The sequence below is a fragment of the Branchiostoma lanceolatum genome, chromosome 12 (assembly GCF_035083965.1).
Source record: "Branchiostoma lanceolatum isolate klBraLanc5 chromosome 12, klBraLanc5.hap2, whole genome shotgun sequence".
Lineage (NCBI taxonomy): Eukaryota > Metazoa > Chordata > Leptocardii > Amphioxiformes > Branchiostomatidae > Branchiostoma > Branchiostoma lanceolatum.
This window is the reverse complement of record NC_089733.1, coordinates 18687022-18708323: the sequence shown is the minus strand read 5'-3', so window position 1 is coordinate 18708323 and position 21302 is coordinate 18687022. Positions and strand designations below refer to the sequence as shown.

The window sequence follows — 21302 nt, the reverse complement described above, 5'->3', positions numbered from 1 at the left end:
ATGCAGCTCACCTCGAATTGTGTTGTATCAGACTTTATCAAAGATACATTTAATATATGCTCCATATAGATATGATAGCGTAGTGTTTAGTCTCAAGTTATACAGCACGCGTACGTTTCTGTTCTATTAATTTTCTGTAAATTGATTTTTTACATGTGCAAATAGATAAAGTCAACTATCAAATCAACATCAGAAGCAAAGGCGTAGATATTAGTCTTGGTGCTTGCACTACTCAAGGACTTGTCATACTTTGTACCCGTACGCGTTGTGCAATAAGTTGGACTGATTTGTAAAACATAGTGGTTCCGTAATCAAAGAAATTGAATATGGCAGCGGCACAAAAAAACAGGTACAATCAATTACATGAACACGTGTGGGTGGGACTGTCTTATTAATATGTGCACCCGGTCGAGGTAATCTAACTTTAAAAAATATTGCTAACAAATGTTCAGTACTGTGCAACAGAGGTATCCAACATTAACATTAATCCGTCGAGCTTCATAAATCCGCTACAAAAACAGTGGGTTTGAGTGATCTCTAGTGCATATAGATTTATTAGGACTTTAAATCATGTCATCTGCATCTTTGTTATATATTTTATCTGACCCTCACCTTATGACAGCAATGAGTAGCGGCCTGCAGGCCGATTTGAGCTTCTCATAATAAACAAAGGTTCAAACAAACAAGCAGTTACTGTGACAATGTTAGATAAAACATTGATATCTAAAGTTGACATCGGGACCAGCCAAAACTATCATGCAAGAAAACGTCCAGGGAGGAAGAAATAGGGGTAGGCAAAGAGGATAATATCAGAGAATGGACAGACGTGACACTAAGTGAAACACTAAGTACTGAAAACCGAGAAGGGTGAAGAAAACTGGTTGTCAGATCTCCTGTGGTGCCCCAACGGTCAATAGACTGAAGCGGGTATCTGACTGAAACTTCGACCTGTTGGCGACCTCCCTAAGTCCGAGCGATTTGACAGAATGCTCAACGAATTTCATCTATAAAAATTATCATTTGTACCTTTTTTGTGTGTTGCTGTGTTTTTGGTCATACTTTGTGTACACTGTGTATAATAAAGTCAAGGGTAACGCAAATCAAAAGTTGCAGCGAGGTCGCCAACAGGTCGCTTAAGGGATAGATGAAAGGAAATAAGAAATACTCGAGTGTTCAGCGTCTTGCTTACCCCCGGGTGAGTCCGACAGGAAGGCGGGGTTGTCGTGCCCAGGTCCCGGGGAAACATCTCGCTCCTGCTGCGGCACATTCCGCGGGTACATCGGGTTCGGGCTCCGGGCGGTCTGCAGCTGCGGGTTGAGCGTGTGTTGGTTATACGACGGGCTGGGGTCCCGGGCTTTCCGAGGAATTTGAGGGTTCGGAGCAAGGCTGTCGGATGGACTGCGAAGGCCTTGTGTGTTGCTGGCATCATCCACAGAAGTTGGAGTTTCAGCAGTGGAGTCACGCGCTGCTGTAAAGGCGGAGGAGTTGTCAAGGCGTCGTCTTCCAGCGGCCGCTGTTTTGCGAAGAGGCCGTTTTCTGCGCGTCTCTTTGGCCTGAGTCTTGATGAAGACCAGGTCGTCCTTGCTTGTGTAAGCGGCTTCAAACGCTGCTCGAATATCGCCATCAGGCGTCTGCCCATGCTCGGTCGCAGGGGCACTCTTCACCGACCAGCGGTCCTCCTCCTCCTCCTCCTCCTCCTTGCTGTCGTCATCTTCAGTATCCTCATCCTCATCATCCCCCTTGTACCCATCGCTGTCCATCTTCCTGGCGGGTTTCCCGCTTCTGGTCGGAGGAACAGCAAGTCTCGTGACGTCTCGCGAGAACTCGTTCATGGCCACTCCTGGTACCACGACGGAGGCGAGCTCTTCAGCCATTACAGTAGATCTGGACGTTGTTTTTAACCTTTCCCCTGCTGCCTAACGCCGTAACCAATAGAGAATTTGAAGTCAAACGACTACTTCAGTGTGCTAAAGGTTAAGATACACAAGTGTCACACAGCAGGGGAATTTATAGCTCACCCGACGACTGAGTTTGCGACCTCAAAAGGACACTTTCGGCAGCAATACGGCCGGTGTTCGCTCGGTCCCCGCGCGATTTTTAAACATCGGCCGACGTTCGCAGGTCACGGAGCCCCGTCCGATGATGAGAAAAATACTCCTGACCTTCTCACTCACTTCTCAGTCAAATTGGGGGATCTTCTGGCGATGGAAAAACAGATGAAGGCGGTCCTGATGTGGAGTTGTGGTCACAGAAGATTCTCCTACTGGCCTGTAACCTCAGATGTTATGACTGTTTTCTAGTCCTGCCTGTCCTTTCTGGATACTTGCACTCATCAAAACCCACACACGAAGTTCATCCAGCTCATGTACATGTATGTTTGTGGGTGAAATCATCAGTAAACATTGCTTCTCTCTTTGATTAGGCAGTTAGGACCAGGCCATGATGGTTGGGGGGGAAGGGAGGGTATGTTGATGTCAACTTTCTAACTACATTCCCAAATGTAACTAAAAGCGCGCGTGATGAGATACATTCGGAGTCAGTTTGCTTCATTAAGCTTCTGTTTAAGTGTTCCGGTATTCCATTGTATTGTGTTGCCAAGTTGTCTCTGTCAACAGGGCTAGTTCTTTGTAATAGTCAATGGCAGCCCTGGCTGTGTGTGCTGAACAGCCAAACCAATAAATACATCAATAGACATAAATTCAACATCCTGACGGCCACCCCCTCCAACAAAATGGCCAAGTCCGCCATATATGACTACGTGACGGCAGAAGTTCGCACCTGAGTAGAAAAGGTAATTTCCAGCTAGCAAAATTAATTAAAGTGTCTCCTGGTTGTCAAGTGTGAGACAACTTCAATTACTGTTGTTCTTTGCTGTAATTGCCATCATGAAGGACCGGAAATGGCAGTTTCATGTACATTTGTTTTTTAAATTTGTTGTGGGCGGAATGATAATGCCATGGCGACATAATAAGGAGCACACAGACCAGGCATGTACGTGCCGTGGGCTGGAGTTGGTGAAAGGTGACTGGTTTGGAAAAGGAAGTTCCATAGTAGGATATTGGAGTTTTATTTTTACACAACCAGTCATTTCTTACCTGCTGACGTTTCAGTGTCTGTCAGACACCTTCTTCAGAACTTCTGACTGGAGTACTGCATCTCGCCGCTGTAAATAGCCGGTGTAGGTGGCGCTTTTGCGGCGAGAACACAATCCCAAACGTGGCTAAGATTGTATCCCCCCTAGATCGTCCCGGTTCATCAGTGGTGTTGACTTTCTTATCCGTCATCAGGTAAGAACCGACTGGTTGTGTAAAAAGAAAACTCTAATATCCTATGTTCTACCAACCTGATGAAATTATTTTCGGACGTTCCATAGTCTTTTTGTGGCCGTAGGGGCAGTGGGTTGTTAGCCACTGTGCCTTGGGCAAGGTATTTGAAGGAGGAGCTCATCCCTCTCCTTCCATCATTTCTTCACATCTTCATCGTTGACTTTAGAATTGATTTCGGCATTCTACGATATCAAAATTGTTTTCCAATATTTAGTTTTTTGCAATTTACGGCATATATTGGATTATTTTGCAGCTGCTTTTGTGTGATTTACAGTATGGTCTTTTATTTCAACGAACGAAAATTGATGCGCGCGCGGATGTCGTCCATATAATCAGATCAACGTGGCCTAAACCAAACTGGAAAATGTCAGTACACAAACTTATTCACTATAAACAATTCTGATTATGATACTCAAATCTGAGTCGCTTCCTTCAGATTAACAAGTTTTATTCATTTAGTAAACATGGCACCATTCGATGCTCTAATATACTCACCTGCTGTACAAATAAAGTCTCACATTTGTAGGACTCCCTGTTTTACTACATTCTTTACTGGTCACCCAAATCACTGTACAAATTTGCTAAATGAGAGTATTCACAAATATCTTGCTGTAACAGTCTCTGTTCATTATATCTTAACCTTCTAAGGCCAAAAGCATAATATCTATGTCCTCTCAGAGGCATAACTGACACTCCTTTGTACAATTTCTTTTTGGACCATACAAAATCATAAAAGGTGTTTTCTAGCAGTAGTGCCTCTTTTGCAAGGTGTGAAAAACACATCTGATTGTGTATATGAATGCTGCCATGCCTTGGCTACACCAATTTAATTTGTTAGCTTTCAGCTTGATTTTTGGAAAAAAACTACTTGTGTGGAAAAACATAATGAATACAAAGCCTGAGGACCAGGTTTGTACCATGCTGCACTTAGTTTTTGGAGTAAATACAGTCATATCCAAGTTTTCCTCCCTGCCTTCTGCTTTTATGATGTACTCATGCCATATTTTCACCTACAAATGTCTGAGAATCTAGGAAATAAATCTGTGTGGCCTCGGATCAAATCATGCTTTCCTTTCCAGCACTCAACCCTGCAGAATATAAGCATTCAAATATCACCATAATTTGGAAAATTTGGTCTGACAACATCTAACTTTTTTGATAAATGCATGAAAACATGAAGATATGATTCCATATATGTTGTGTTGCAGCATCATTCAATTATGAAAAAAACTAATTTACAAAAATTGATACATACATGTATGTACTCTTGTATAATGTGCTTAGCTGTAAATATCTCCCCATTAACTCTATAAAGTGCTAATTTCAAATTCACAATACAGTGCCCTTGGCCTTGCCTTCAATCTTAGTGTTTGTTTGACTATAACAATATATATCTAATTGATAACTCTATAATTGTTGCATTGACAGTCAGATTTCGTTTGATTGTTATATAAAATATATCGTTATGGCTTCTAATTTGTTGATTCTCAGATTCAAAAAAAATATGATGCAGATCAACATGAAAACAGAGTCTGGGGGGAAAGTCTGTACCTTGGTACACATAATTTGGGGTAGGAACTATCGTTAGATTTAAATCCTCCCAGTCTGTATCTGTATCTATATAGCCGGTACAACCGCCATTAGGCGTAACACACCAGCTTCGCAGTCCTCTGTTTTCATCTTGACCAGTGTTGCTAAATTTTTACATGTCTCAGAACCAAGGAACTGAATAAGTTCATTCACAGTTTGAAGCACTCATGTGCATATGTCAAAGTTGAGGGCCTTCTTCATGTGTTGCCATGGGACTTCACCTTTGACATATTACCAACAATGCATCGCAGAGCAAATGTGCACTTCACATCATGAACAAGCTTATTGCAGTGGCCTCTTGATGGCCTCTACATCTGGAAGGGTTCAAAGCCACTCTGAAAGTGAAAGTTTTCACTTTCACTCTCATTCCTCTACATCTGAGAGAGTTTAGACTTCAAAGCCATTGTGAAAGTGAAAGGTTTTCACTCTTACTTTCTTTCGTCTACATCTGGAAAAGTTCAAAGTGAAAGTGAAAGTTTTCACTTTTATAAACTTTTCATTTTCACCTACATCTGAATGAGTTTGAAGCCAGCCTGAAAGTGAAAGGTGAAAGTTTTCTAGTGAAAGTGAAAGTGTCACTACATCTGGAAGAGTTCGAAGCCGTCATCTCGAGCCTCCTCCTCCTCGAAGTGAGCGTTGACGTGCTGCACGAACATCTCCTGCGGGATGTCGTCAGGAAACACCTGCTGGCACATCGGGCACTCCCGGTCCCACTCCAGCGCTGACCCCTGACCTACGACCTCCCCGCCCCACTCTCCACTCCGACCCCCCACCTCGCCCTGACCCCTGACCTGGGGTGGGAGGTCGTGAGAGTTGCTGTTCTGCGTGGGTTCACCTGGGGTGGTGTAAATGTTCTGCGGTGGGATGTCCTTCCCTGACTCCAGCCAGGCAAACTGCCGCGCTTGCGTCGCCGGCGTTGGCGACTGGTTGTTGACGGTCGGCTCGGGTTGGGTGATGTTGACGTTGCTGCCGACGTTGTCGTGGCGACCGGGGGCGTACTCTGTGTTCCTCTCGTACTGGATGGGGGTCTGGACGCTCTGGTTGGCGCCGAGCTGGCGGAATCGGTTCTCGAGTGTGGCGGGCTCCTGGGGCCTCTCTGGTCTCCCCGTGGGTAGCGGTATGCCGACGATGCAGTGGTACCCGTCCGCAGGGGGGTACCGCGGTCTGGCCATACTTCCCATGTTCACGGCGACAGGGTTCGGATACTGCGGCCTGGCAATAATTCCTGTGTTTGTGACGGCAGAGTTCAGAGTCCGGCCGAACTGGTTTGTCTGTCGGCTGGCGAGAGTTGAGGCTGAGAACAGCATCAGGTCCTCCGACTCACCGTTCCTGTTCGTCTGTTTATTCTGCCGCGAGAACTCATCGGTACACTGGACAGGGTGGACGCCGTGACCCCCGACCAGGTCATGACCCCTGACCATTGGGTTGTGACCCCTAACCATAGGATCATGACCCCCAACCATCAGGTCATGACCTCCGACCATCTGGTCGTGACCTCCGACCATTGGGTTGTGTCCTCTGACCATCGGGTCGTGACCCCTGACCATTGGGTCAGCGCTGTGGGGATGGGGGTAGGACGGTAACTCTGCCCCCTCCAGAACTCCCAGACTGCCGATGTCGGAATCCCCCGGGGTAGAGAGGCTCTCCCTCGCACCGCTGGCTGGCTCTGGGCTCAGGGCTGTAAGGAGAAATCAGTTACAGTTAGATACATTTATGAATCTGCATCTGTATCAACCAGGATCTATAAAAAATCAACAGCCGTCGTTTCTGTAACCGTCTGTCACCTTCCTCAGGGTCACTGACTGGCACTATTCCACACTGCAGGTAATGATGCGGTCCACTAAAATGATTAGTGTCATATATACATCTGTCTCACCCTGTGCTGGCTGTAATGACAGCAGCCGGTTGAGTGCCTGGTGTTGTGTCCGGACCAGTGACCGAAGCTGGACCATTTCCGCCCGGGTCTGGTCCATTTCCCCCTGAAGAACGCTCGCCAGCGAGGCGGGAGCCGAACTACTCGGGTGACTCAGAGGGGGGACAGGGTCTGTGGACTGGAAAAAGGATTCAGTTCAGAAAGCCATACTAGCACTAGACTACAGTAGTACTTTTTACTCCACCAGGGAACCCCCAAAATCATCCAGATAACTAATTTGGTGGGTTCTTTATCATGCTTGAGGTGTTTCTCACCTCAAACACGGGACCTCCAGCTTTATGCTCCATAAGAGAGGATGTCCCTAACTGAAGCCAGGTACTCATTGTCACTCTAGTTAAGTCAAGAAAGAGGTGTAAAACAAATCAGCCCTGCCAGAGATTTGATTCCAGAACCTTTAGATTCTAAGTTAGTAACACAAACCACAAGACCACATTACCATCACTTTAACCCTCTCCCTGCTACCTAAGCTTCTGGTGTCATCACGGGTCCAGTGAGAGGCTTAACCCTGTAACAATGAAGGCTAAACAGTGCTGAAGGCTAAACACACCTTGCTGAACTTTTCCATCTGGTTCTGTCTGAGCACTTCCAAACGGTCCGGACAGCTCTGTTCTACTCCCCAGACAGCACACTTGGAGCAGGACGGTGTTGTCTCATGATTACTGTGTTTGGAACAACACTCTGCTGCCCCCTGGGGGTCACACTTGGAACAACCCTGTGCTGTCTGTCCCTCTGCTGCCCCTGCACAGTTCCCTGCTGTCTGTTGGACAGCACATGTGGTACAGCCTCTGCTGAGCTGTTCTCTCAGCTGTTGCAGTTGACCCTCAGCTGTTTTCCAATTCTACAAGATACAACATAGTGGGACATGTTTCAGTTCATTTCATTTCCATCTGCTAGAAAACAGAGATGGCAGACTTCACCCACTAACCCATACTACCTTGTGACAATCCAGTCCGAAAGACAAAAGTATCAGTACTGAAGACACATGTCAATGCTGTATTGTTTATATTGGGAATCATAGAAAGATGTATAGACAGACAGACAAACAGAGACTCAAACTCAGAAAGACACACAATCAGTCAACCCCGGGCATCAGTACTGATGCACAGCGGCTGCAGACAGGTCTTTCCAAAAACACACAGGCAGACAATAAACAATACTTTACTCCTTTCCTGTTGTACCCACATGTTTGACCTTGCTCACCTGAACCTACCCGTGTGACCTTGTTCACCTGTGTCACCTGTGTGACTTCTATCCACCTGATTTACCTTGTTCAGCTGTACCCACCTTTGTGACCTTATTCAACTGTGTGACCTGTACCCCCCCTTGTGACCTTGTTCAATTGTGTGACCTGTACCCACCTGTGTGACCTTGTTCTTACCCATGTGACCTTGTCCTTACCTGTGTGACCTTGCTCAGCTGTTCCTTGAGCTGTGAACTCTCGTGACATTTCTCCTTGTATGCCTCGTAAGCCTTGTTAATGCTGGGCATGAGCTCTGGCCTGGGGGCGCCGGAACCGCTGAAGTCTCCTGGAAAAACATAAATCACAAAAGGCAGTCAGAGATGGCAGACTTCAACCCCTTACCCATACTGCTTTAGGAAGGGTAAGCCTCGTTAATGCTAGGTACAGTATGAGTTCTGGTTTGGGGGTGCACCTGAACCACTAAGATCTGTGATGACCAAAATGTGTTGCCGGTAATACAACTGGATAAAAGCTGACACTTACATTGACATTCTTGATTGTGCTTTTAAGTAGACCCCAGGAACAAGTTGTTCTAGCCACCTATTGTCTAGCCCTCCTACTTGTCTTTATACATATTTTCCACTGCCTTCAAAAAAGAAGTCAAACCCAACCATAGTCAACCTTAGTTAACTTAGAACTTTGATAGTAGTCTAGATAACTATTTTTGATTCCCCTGTATTTCCATGTACATGTTTGTCTGCAATTAGCCTTCGGGCATGAACTTGCAATAAAGTTATTATTATTATTATTATATTATTATTATATAGTTGTAATTCCTAAAAGAAAACACCTCGAAAAGTATCTGATGTATCTGATGCACACTGTTATACTGTATCTTTGTTTTAGATAAAAAAAATTAGATAAAGGTTCTTGGTTTTCAAAATGTGTTATATAATATAATATAATATCATATCATAACATCTCCTCATTTTGTACAACAGAATAAAGATGATGTAAAACCCCATCAAAAGGACGAAGGTAGTACAAATTCAGCATAACAATTTCCTTCCCCAGGGAGGGAAAGATGAAAAGTGAGAGGTGAACCATGAGTGACCCCTGACCTGAGCTGGACTCGAGTTGTTTGACCTGGCGATGAAGTTGCTCGTTTTCGTGCTCCACCTCTCTCAGGCGCACCTTCAGCGCAGCGAACGCTTTCTTCAGCGCAAAGTAGGAGGCATTCTGGGAAGGCCAACAAATCATGTTTAAGATAAGAACCCTTCTACAGAAATAACAAATGTATCTAAATATGCCGAAAAGTAGCATCCGTAAAAAGTTTCATCAGGTTGGTTAAAACTGGTTCTTTGTTTACAATCCGAGTGTTAATACCTAGCTGACGTTTCAGTGACCCTCTGTCACATTCCTTTATTCAGGCAATATAGACAGGCTCTACACTACAGTTGAGATGGCATTCTTCACACTGCAGCAGCACTAGCAACACCTAGCTGCAGTGTGAAGTAGAACCAGTCTGTATTGCCTTGAGGAAGGTGACAGACGGTCACTGAAATGTCAGCTAGGTATTATCTCTGATTGTGCACAAAGAACTTTATATTCACTTGTCAATTTATCTATTTCTAACAAGAAAAGTTGCAGCAGCAGCTACTAGGGGTGGATACCGGTTTGGCTTAATAAGGTCCAAGTCCAAGTTTAGGTCCAGAGATTTAGGTTCAGGTCCGGACCTGAACCTGGACCTGATCCTGTCCAGTTGATGTTTTGTTTTATTAGACCAATATTAAGCATAGAGAATTAATACTGACACGCACGACTATAAAAGTTTCTTGGTGAGAAGACTTTCAAGACTAACCAGTGTTTGATATTTGAATGTTACGCTTATTTTAAATGCCTTTTTTGTCAGAGGGGAGACTCAAAACACTTTTTATCAAAAAAAATAGGAACAAATATTTGTACTTTGTTCAGGTTTTTTTGGACTCAGGTTTTGGCTTTCAGGTTTTTTGGACTCGGTTCTTGGATGTTATAAAGGTCCGAATCAGGTCCAGGGAACCGGTATCCACCCCTAGTAGCTACCAACTTATGGATATCTAATAAACAAACAGGACTACAGACCTGTAAGACATCCCCCTCCTCCTCCCCGTTGTGGCACATGGACTGGTCCTGGAGGAGGGGCTGGGTATCGCTCTCCATCCGAGCCCCGGCGGTCGCCTCCAGGATGCTGATGTCATCATCTCCTGTCACGGTTCCCATCATGGACATCGGTTACCTGTAGTCTGTACAGGGGTGAGAGGGAATCATTATTATAGTTACACAGGGCTGGAAATACTGTAAATGCATTTAAGTTTGCACGGTTTTGACTTTGCGGTAGGGAGAAAATTGAGTGTTCGTGGTGGTTTTAAGATTGTGACAATGATAAGCTAGTTCGGAGTTGCTACTACGCATGTGCAGTGTCAAAGGTGAAGGCCCCTGGCTTGAAAACAGTGCTCGTCTCGACATTGTCTTGATTTGCATAACAACGCCCCGCCGGGCCCTTTGTTCACGTCTGGGGGCCTTCACCTTTGACACTGCACATGTGTAGTAACAACTCCGAACTAGCTTCTAGACTAGGGGGCAGGGGGGCAAAAAATGTTTGCTGTGGTTTTAAGTTCGCGGTGAAGAGCTTACCACGAAAATCGTGAACATAATAAAACCACCGCGAACATATCTGCATTTACAGTACTTTGTGTAGTATCGGTATTGAAGACGGAGAGGGGACAGGATTCAGTTGTTCAAACTGGCAAGATGTAAAAATACCCAATACATGGAATAATGCAGGTAGACATCAGAAATAACTGCACATCTCCAAGTTTGCCTATGTTCTGATCTGTACATGTAGATTCACAAAAATTATCTCTCCATACTGCTACCCTCTCAGTTATTAAGTTCTTTTTCACGTGGGGATGGATGTTTTCAACTACTGTGACAATCCTGTATTTATTCAAACAAGTCTAGACAGAAGTTGATTGTAACACGCAAATTTATTTGCACCATCATGCCCCCCTCCCCACGACGCAACCTCGGACACCACGCGTTGTTGACATGACAACGAGATTCCGGAATCTCAAATACCGGAAAACATAATGAATTATACAACTAGGGTCAGAACATCCAGTCACAGAAGCTTCTGTGGATTCCAAACTTTGGCAGTGATCAAAAACATTCTGCAGGCAAAATTTATCTGACCCTGAAAAACGGGTAAACACAGTCGTTAGAGGGGAAATCTGAAAGTGTCACAAATTATGTTTACAGGCAAATCTGATGCGAAGAAACAAAAATCTTACCGCTGTATTTTGGATCCTTTCCCAAGACAATTGAGGGCTCGCCTAGATCAACTTCAGTGTCTTAAAACAGAAAGTAAAGTGCGATGTTGTCATCGGCCGCCATCTTGTCTTTACTTCCGCATATTGTACGTGATGACGTCAGAGTTGACCTTTACCCCGAGCTGTTTGTGTTGTTCACGATGCAGAAGTTGTCATTGGTTTAAAACTATTAAAATTTTGCTCGGCTAAAGTGAAGAGCATGAATCTTTGCTATACTCTAGTGTCATAAGGCGTGGTTAAGACCATAATAGACTGCATTGTGGGCTTGGTAGGAAATCGTCAATATCTCAAGTTTTGTATGGTCAAATTGTTTATAATTTGGCAGAAGTGAAGAAGAGATACCACGTATCCCAAATATGTCCCAGATTAAACGATAATTACCATGATATTTTTGCAATAAGTGAAGAACTGTGCCTGTTCTGAATTGACAAAAACTGGCCTAGACCAGCTTGATGCCGATGGCTAACAGGAATAAAATTTTTACACGATACACAGACAACAGCATACTTTCGGAAAAACTGTACAAAACATAAGAACATTCTTTAGATCATTTGCAATAAACAAAAGTTTGCCATTTTGATAAGATTTAGGGGGTACCCTTTGAGTTCAAGAGCCAACAGCTAACTTCCCGACATTGAAATGGCTATCACGGGTAGTTATTCATGCAAACACACTTCCTGTACATTCTTTGCACGCAATTTCAACTTCATATGTTTTTATATCCAAGCTGGTCTATGCCTTTAAAGTTTACATGCTTAAATTCTGTACTTTTTCTGTTTGTTGCCTATCAATCAACTTGACAACCACATCCGTCATGTTGACAGGCGCATAAATATCAATAGATTAATTGTTTTTAGCACCTCGGTCCAAAGTAATTACCTGCATTCACCTATAATTATGCATAGCATGAAGTCAGGAACACTTCAGTTGGTCCTCCGTCCTTGTTCATGGCCTAAAATGCCTGGTTGCAAGTTCTTTGTTTAAAATAAAGCACTTTGGAAAATAATCATTGAGACAAGAAAAGGAGTTGATGATCCTGAACTATGTGAACTTTCAAAAGGGCATAAAAAATAGTCAACTGAAATTTTTCCAACTGTGTCCATGTACCATGATCTGAGAATGCCACAGACTACGTTTATGAAGGTTATACAACAAAGTATTGCAATATTTTAATACAATTCAATCTCTACTTGTCAAATGGATAAGATTCGGACATTACTTTCGGACATTCTGGACGTTTCGTTTTCACCATAGCCTATTACATTAGAATTACTGGCTTCCATTAGCCTGGTCACCAGTCTCTACGGGTCGGCTTAGGTGTGTTTTACCGGGCCCAGTCTGCTATATTGACCCGTTTCTGTCAGATTGTCTTCTTACTGCTGCCATTTAGAGTTTCGCAGCCATCGTAGTTTCGCCGCCAACGTAGTTGGCAACGTAATTTAATCCAAGGCCGTAAACCGGGGCTAGCCGGCTTCCATAAAACAGCAGTGCACAAGATTAACCAGAACTCGAAAAGAAGACAACCCACTCTGAGTTCTCAAGTTTTCTACTTTCTGAAACAAAGATAAAGGAAGCATGACAGAAGCCAAGCAAACAATGTATTCAATATGGCGGACTAAACAACAACAAAGTTTTATGTAACAATAGAAAACATCCACGGAAGCCTGGAGACTGTTGTCGTCTCATGCGTTTCAACGCAAACACGGCGTGGTAAACTCAGTTTCTGTTATAACAGAGCGTGTGTGTTTTCATCCGATATTTGTTATGTGGCCCTCAGCATAAGGATAATCTGTGAAAAGGGCACAGCATAAAACCAGTTTGACTGCCGAATCTGCTCAGAGATGATATGATCAGGACTTGTTGACTCAGCTATAAATGTTTTCTTTCCCTTCCTTTTCTAGCATATTCATGCCCGTAGGCTTATTATATAACCCAAAAAATCCATCCCTAAGAGGTAGTTATTTTAAGAAAAAGAAAGAATTTAATAAACTTGTTCGAAAATGCAAACGAGAATTCGAAAACAACTATCTAATGCGCCTTCAAAACCTCCAAGAAAATAATCCGACCGCTTTCTGGAACCTACTTAACGAACTCAAAAAGACCAACTCGGTACCTCAGGAAGACCTACCGGCCGACACATGGGTAGAACACTTCAGAACTATACACAGCAAATCCAGACTAAAACAAAAAACGTTTGATCTTAATTTTGAAAAGGAAATTCTTCATAAATTCCAGGCACTACAAAAATGTGAACCAAGTCCAGGACCTTTAGATAATCCAATTACTGCATCAGAAATCAATGATGCAATAAAAGCCCTCAAAAACAAAAAAGCCAGCGGGGACGACATGATCATCAATGAAATGCTTAAAGCAGGAAAAAGAATCTTATTTTCCCCTTTACTAAGGCTATTTAACAGCACATTTTCGAAAGGAACCTTCCCCAAAACATGGTCCCAAAGTTATATTGTCCCCATCTTCAAAGTAGGGCGAAAAGATGACCCCAACAATTATCGAGGAATCGCCATTTCAAGCTGTTTAGGAAAACTGTTCTCCTCAATAATTAACAGAAGATTGTCAACCTTCCTAGAAGAAAAAGAAATCATAAAACCAAACCAAACAGGATTCCGAAAAAATTACAGGACATCTGATAACATCTTCATACTGAAAACTCTTATATCTAAATACACACAATCTGGAAAACGCTTATTTGCTTGCTTTGTAGATTTGTCAAAAGCCTTTGACTCCATCTGGCACGAGGGGCTATTGTACAAACTTCTTTCCAATGGCATTTCAGGAAAACTTTTTGATATAATCAAGGATTTATACAACCAGTCCGAAGCCAGTGTCAAAACTAAGACGGGCTTGACTGAAAATTTTCCTGTTGAAATTGGTGTACGTCAAGGTTGCGTTCTAAGCCCCACCTTATTCAACCTGTACATAAGTGACCTCATAGAGGAACTAAATGCGAAACACCTAGACGCCCCCCTTTTACAACTATCGAAAGTAAATAGCCTATTTTATGCTGATGATATTGTTTTACTATCGGAAAGTAAGGAGGGACTACAGAACGCAATTAATACTCTTGGCCGGTATTGCCAACAATGGAAGCTAACTGTCAACCTGGCGAAAACAAAAATTATAGTATTTAACAGAAGAGGCCTTTTATTCAATAATCTTAGTTTTTCACTATGTAATAAAGAGATAGAGATAGTTTCATCATATTGTTACCTAGGAGTTATGTTTACAACAGGATGTACATTTAGCGCTGCCACGAAAAATCTACAAAAGAGAGCCTTAAGAGCAATGTATAACATCAGAAGTACGCTTGGGGAGACTAGATCTTCTGTATCACTGCACTGTAAACTGTTTGACACATGTATTGTACCGATATTATTGTATGGATCTGAAGTCTGGTGCAACAGTAATATGAATGACAAATCTCCGATAGAAACTGCACATTTAAAATTCTGTAAATATGTCCTTGGTGCTCGGAGGAACGCCAGTAACTTTGCATGTAGAGCGGAACTGGGTCGTTTTCCGTTGCAAATAGAGGCTCAAAGCAGAATGTATAGTTACTATGTTAGATTAGTTAACGAAGTACATACAGACAGTCTTCAATACGAAGCTTATATGGTACAACAAGATCTAGATCGCCGAAAAACACCCTGCTGGTTATCTAATGTAAGAAAAATGTTAGAGGAGTCCGGTTTTGCCTACCTATACATTAACGGTCCCTCAAACACACATTCTCATTTAAATGAACTAAAACAAAGATTGAAGGATATTTACATCCAAAAATTTAATTCAGAATTACACGTTAAAGGACGAAGAGAAAACCAAGGCAACAAATTAAGAACATACAAAACTTTCAAAAAAATCTATGAAAGAGAAGCATATTTAAACATTGCAAACTTCGAACATCGCAGAGCGATGTGTAAACTTCGCATCAGTGACCACTCCCTACACATAGAATCTGGAAGGCAAAACCGTACCCCTCCTAATAATAGAACATGCGAATTCTGTGACGATTTATATGTTGAAAATGAAACCCACTTTTTACTTGATTGTTCCTTATATAAAGATGAACGGCAATCATTGTTTAAGATAATAGAATTAGACAAGAAATGTACAAATATGTCAAAACAGGACACTTTTATATACCTGATGTCATGTAAGAACGAACATATAATGGACAAAGTATGTAGTCATATTTCCAAATGTTTCAAAAAGAGAGAAGAAACTACTAGGTGATCATCATTTAGTTTAGCAATAGCCCACATTTTGTATATTTGTTCTTAGTTCTTAATATTAGAATGTAGCATTTTATCAATTTTATGTTTTACTTTATACTCCTTACAGACCACGTGTGGTTTTCTGTGCATTTAGCCCTTCTGGGCAGGAATATGCAATAAAGACTATTATTATTATTATTATTATAAGCGGTAATGTACAAGCACAGGGTGAGAGAATGAATACACATACCGGACAGACAATGAAGGCGAAACTATGTTGCCTGTCTGTAATCAGACAAAGTCGATGCACCTTTTGTCTGTTTTGATCGATAGAAACAAACATTTTTTATACATGGGTCAAGCCCATGATTCTTTATGGGTCGGAAATCTTCGGTTTTAAATCCTGTCCAATTGAATCCATTCACCTGGAATTCTGCGAACAAACCCTACATTTACTGACGAGAGGGTGGTGCGTGGCCTCCCAGCCAGAACGGGATTAGAGATGTTCCCCACGCAAGTCAAACACGTGCACGTAATGATTATGAAGCCTTCGCCCAAATGTGCCACACTCTCTCTAGCCTGGTCCCAGTCTCTAGGGTCGGCTTAGTGGTGTTTTACCGGGCCAGTCAGTTTCTGATGGCCTTTCTACCTCTGGCTGCCATCCTACTTCCGCTATACCCTACTTCCAAGGCCGTAAACAACACCCCGAGCGGGCTAAGCTGTCTGGGCGGGTGGGGGTCATTCACAGTGCCGTAGAGATATCGGGGAGCCACCGAGGGTATGGATTCCAGGCTACACTCTCTCCTGTTAGGAAACAAATGTGTAAACTAACTGAGACTATAAGATCTACCTATAATGAAGACTAGCATAGAATATTGACAATATAAGGCACAGGACTGCCATCACAAACCTTCAGATCTGTAAAGAAATACACATTGAAAGCTGGGAAAAAATAAGCACATTCCTCCTGAACAACAAATATGTCTACGCTTTAATCTTGATAAAGAAGAGGATGAATACCATTTTATGGTAGAATGTAGACTATACATCAAAGAGAATTGAACTTTATAGACTTATACATCGATCTTATTTCCCTACTTCTTACACCTAATACAGACAAAATTCTTAATCATGTGGCGCTTAGACAAACAAATCTGATCTTACATTTCATTACGATGAGTGCGATAATTTTTTCCATTTTGTTTTCAAACGTACACATGCTTGAGGGATTTCAGACATCCATTGATAATCTACTTGTTTCGACACAGAATTTGAATCATTCACAGATGAGTTACATTTCATTTTCCACTTTATTTGTTACATACTATTTAGATACACGCCTCTCAAAATAGGTACCATTTCGTATTTTCCCTATTTTTAACGGTTGAGCACGGATTCTTATCTCACATATTGCCAGACGTTTCTCAGTCATTAATGGTATTTTGTGAAATCTTAATTTTCCTTTGTCAGTAACTTATGAAAGAATTAATGTTTAAACAATGTCACCAACATTTCTTCTTTACCAAGGTTCTTACCAAAGTGGATGTGCATGTATATATGCCTTTTGTCTATTTCGAAGTTGACTTTGCTATATGTGCAACTATGGCTGAATATATATTTCAAATTGCAATACACATGTCAAGTTGAAAGCCAGACGGTTACCGTCTAACATGCAGTTGAACAGTCCCAATGGTAGAGGACCGGGGGAGGGGGTGCGAAGTTAGCTCGTAAACAAATGCAAAAGAAGGGAGGGGCAATGGGTGGTGCTTTTAGAGCAATTATCACTCAACCTATTGCATATTGATTAGTTTCTAGTAGCACCTTGACTCATTTTAATACTACAGCAGGTCATTACAATATTATAATGAGGGCAATGCAGGGGGTAACCCGGCCAGGCCTTAGCTTATCAGAGTAGAAACAACTGCTTTTTCGATTCCTTCCCTCCCAACCAATTCCTGAAATCTAATTTCGTAACTTCGACGAACTATGACTCACTTTTTCCACGCCACATCGCCTCGCCCGACTAGCTGCAGTACTGTTTACAATCGCTATCACAGGTTGGCCGCTATTTGCTCCCATAATCTCGCGTGTAGTATCCATGGTGAAAAGTGCATTTTTCTACCCAATGAAAAGTCAGGATTCTCCCAATGGACCAATCGCAATACTGTTTATTATTTTTGATACAATCAGTAGAAATAGCCAATCATGAAAAGGCTCTGGGTGCATTTTCAGACCAATGGGAGGTCAGGATTCTCAAGTTGTCCAGTGGCAGGTGAATTTCGCACCTGCGTTGAGTCACACCTTTATTGGCTTGCCGAGTCTATTGTCTTGTCATTCACGGTCGCACACTCAACCAACTAAGACCGTTGAATACCCGAGAGGGATCGCACCGTAAGCCGAAATGCCTGCACGCAGCAAGGGTAGGAGCTTCACCGTCCGGAGAGACGTCAAGAAAACCTCCGGGCTCATCTTAGAGGAGACCCGCGACGTCTTAAACGGTAAGACGATGGCAATTTTAAGTGTTTGTAGAATTTATCAATTCATTACTGTTTATCGGAGATGTCCAGTTCTTATCAATTGTATGTGAAATTCCCACTTGCAGTTGCACAGCCATAATTTGATCCTTCTGCGTTTGTTGCAGCGGTGGTGACGAACTGCTGATGCGTACGTATGTGTGCCCACCGCTTCTACCGACTTCGTACCGTAAGCCGAGATGTCCGCACGCGACAAAGAGCTGGGAAGGGAGGCGCCAAACGTCTTCACCGTCCGGGGAGACGTCAAGAAAACCTCGGGCTGATCTTAGAGGAGACCCGCGGCGTTCTAAACGGTGAGACGACGGCAGGCTCTGTGTTAGAATTAACAATCAACTGTTTGTAGAATTCAGTATCAATTCATTGCTGTTTATCAGAGTTGTATAGTTCTAATTGTATGTCACGTTTCCACTTGCAGTTGGACCAGCGATATTGAATTTGAATCTTCTTTGTTGTAGCGGTTGTGAGGAATTAACTGCTGATACGTATGTACCCACCGCCTCTACCGACTTCGTACCGTAAGCCGAGTTGCCTGCAGGCGGCAAGGAAGGCAAGGCGCTGGGGCCGAGGGAGGCGCTTCGCGTCAACATCCAGCGCATCACATTAAAACATGGTAGGCGTCAAGCAAATCTACGGGTCTATCTACGAGGAGACCTATCGCATTCTTAATGTAAGAATTAATTTAAGGCGAGCAAAGTCGAGAATAGAGCCTGATATTCAAACTTAGGCACATTCAAGCGTCCTCGGTTTCGCAGCGTTTTACTTTCTACTTGTAAACTCCTAGTAATCAGGTAAACGATTTGTATATGTGCTCGAAATCTTCCTGACACTGTTTTTAAATTATGTTCCAGCCTTTGAAGAATACTTGGAACAGTTAAGGTGTGAGGCAACTGCTACGTACGTACATTCTATCCCTGCGATGTACCGACCTGAAGGGATTGGAGGAAAAGGAATAAATGGCACTGCTGCCTGTTACCACCTGTGAGTACATCCTATACGTACATTCAACCTGACCCTGACTGCTGTTTTCGACAAGTTCAGACCAGTGTTGCCGACTTTAAACAATTATAAAATTGAGTTTTTAAACATTCTTGATCAGTTAGTCCATTCCAGTTAGTGTTGCAGACATTGCGTTATGAAGAAGGCGTTAGTCTGAATGTCTAGTCAAATTGCTTTTGATTTGAATTTCTCGCAGTTACAAGAAGCTGGGAAACAACATCTTTCGGCAAATCCTGTTGATGCCCACAAACTCAGATCAACTGCATCAATGTTCACGGTTGCTGATGAGAGTTGTCCATCTCCTCGGCCAGAAAGACCGGTGCTCGTGTGTACGCCCTGTCAAAGGACCTGGTGGTCAGCGACCAAGAATGATAAGTGTTAGCATGTCTTATTTCGAAAGTTGAAACGAGTCGAAACGGTGTAAACGAAAACATCTTGCAGAAATGGGCTGGGTCTGATTTGTCGTTGGCATGATAGGAAGTTAATGATTTCTGATGTTGCATTTATATAGCTTTAACTGATCTAACGATTCCATCTGTCTACCTGAGGCATTGTCGGCAGGGATAGTCACAATCTCTTGGTGGTTTGTGGGGTGCTTGAGTGTGTTTTGTTGACATCCCGAGTGATGTTGCTGGTGGGGGCGTTTTGTGACTGGTGGCTCCTTTTGCACGCAGTGCTTCAGTCAGTTTCTGTAGTGTATAGACCCGGTATGTGGCTGGTTCAGTTTCCGTGAATGTGTCGATGGCTGGGGTTGTGTTTGGAGTTATTGCAGTGTTCAGTCCTCTGGAAAATGGCGACTTCTCTGGTTCTGTTAGTTTATGGCTGCTTGTGTTCTTCTACTACCTGTCGTCTTTTCTGCCTTGTGTGGTGGTTTAGGGTCGGGGACCTACACCATTAAACAAGATGCCCTGTGTCGTAATCTTGGGTCCCGAACCAAGATGACGGCACATGGCCAGAAAGGAAGACAGGTGGTTGAAGAACCCAAGTAGTCATGGGCTAACAGGATCGGGGAGTCCCCGTTTTCTGGCGGACTGATCTTTGTGATAGCTCCGAATGCAATTCTGGTTATTGATATGGTTGCAGCAATCGAACCAGCCATATAGCAGGCCTAGATACTGCAGAAATTGGCTGGAGCGCTGTGTGTAGAAGTAGCCGTCACTCTCAAAATTTCCTAACCCCCTATTGGCAGTATCACTCAGGATGTCATCAAAACGTATTCAACACCTTGCCATCCATCAAGAGATCGTGATTCTCTCCGCTGATAATGCTTCAAGTAGACTGAGGGGATGGTACGTTTCTAGGCTGGACCTAGAACTGAAATTACAATCATAAATCCTTAACTTCCTGTCACGCCCCTGCCATCAGCTACGAAGAATGTGATACGCTAGAACTATATCATACCTGGTCTGTAGATGAAGTTCTTTTGAATGACCTTCTATATAATGTATGTAATTCTATACATTTCTAATTCATACAATTCTAATTCTATGTATATAATTGTATATGTAAAGTGTACAACTTTATAGCCACTATGTATATCAGGTTAGATACATGTGTACATGTAGTTAAGCTTAATGCCAAGTGCTAGGTATACACGGCTTTCTTCATGTTTACGTTTCAAGTTTGATTCCTGTCTGATCTTTTTGTCAAATACCATGTTTCGAAATTAATGCTGCTAGAGGCCCTTTGTCAGCAGCCTTTGTTCTGAATGTATTTTGATTTTATCATGCCATTCCAGTACAGGGGTGGCTGACAGTAATGTAATGTTTGTGTTCTTTGCATTGGTTCAAAGTGACCTAAGTTTTGTATTCTCACTTTGCCTGTACTGTGACATTTCGTGTATTTTCGCATCTTTTTTTAGGTCAAGTGTGTTCAATAGGTTTTGAATGTAGTAGATTTTGATTGTGCCTGTTTCTCGTGTAGAAGCAGCTTTCAGCCGTTTAAAGTTAAATTCCGGTAGAAATTTTGGCAACTTACGGCTAAGGCTCGGACAAAAGCACTAACACACGCACAAACACAAGCAGAAACAACACAAGAACACAAACACACTAACTCACTCACACACACACACACACAGCACAAATACTCAGCATAAATGCCTTTGTCTTAAGCTGCCTCTATATTTTCTAAGCTTAGCATTTTT

At 42.8% G+C, this 21302-nt stretch overlaps 1 protein-coding gene across 1 annotated transcript; it reads right to left on the bottom strand.

Moving 5' to 3' along the window:
• Positions 1 to 3757: 3757 nt before the first annotated feature.
• LOC136446069 (uncharacterized) lies at positions 3758 to 10307 on the bottom strand. The gene is made up of 6 exons (XM_066444345.1): positions 10151 to 10307; positions 9151 to 9268; positions 8248 to 8375; positions 7397 to 7687; positions 6793 to 6967; positions 3758 to 6594 (listed from the first exon to the last, which is right to left on the bottom strand). The coding sequence occupies exons 1-6, from the start codon at positions 10295 to 10297 to the stop codon at positions 5495 to 5497; spliced, it is 1959 nt and encodes a 652-aa protein (XP_066300442.1). The 5' UTR covers positions 10298 to 10307; the 3' UTR covers positions 3758 to 5494.
• Positions 10308 to 21302: the final 10995 nt, after the last annotated feature.

What these genes read in the sequence shown, in the direction of transcription:
- LOC136446069 (XM_066444345.1), bottom strand. Translation starts at nt 10,297, where the DNA reads ATGTCCATGATGGGAACCGTGACAGGAGATGATGACATCAGCATCCTG. An exon ending in AGGAGGGGGATGTCTTACAG is followed by an intron (nt 9,269 to 10,150) that starts GTCTGTAGTCCT and finishes TGGCCTTCCCAG; the next exon opens with AATGCCTCCTACTTTGCGCT. An exon ending in GTCATTACAGCCAGCACAGG is followed by an intron (nt 6,595 to 6,792) that starts GTGAGACAGATG and finishes TTCTCCTTACAG; the next exon opens with CCCTGAGCCCAGAGCCAGCC.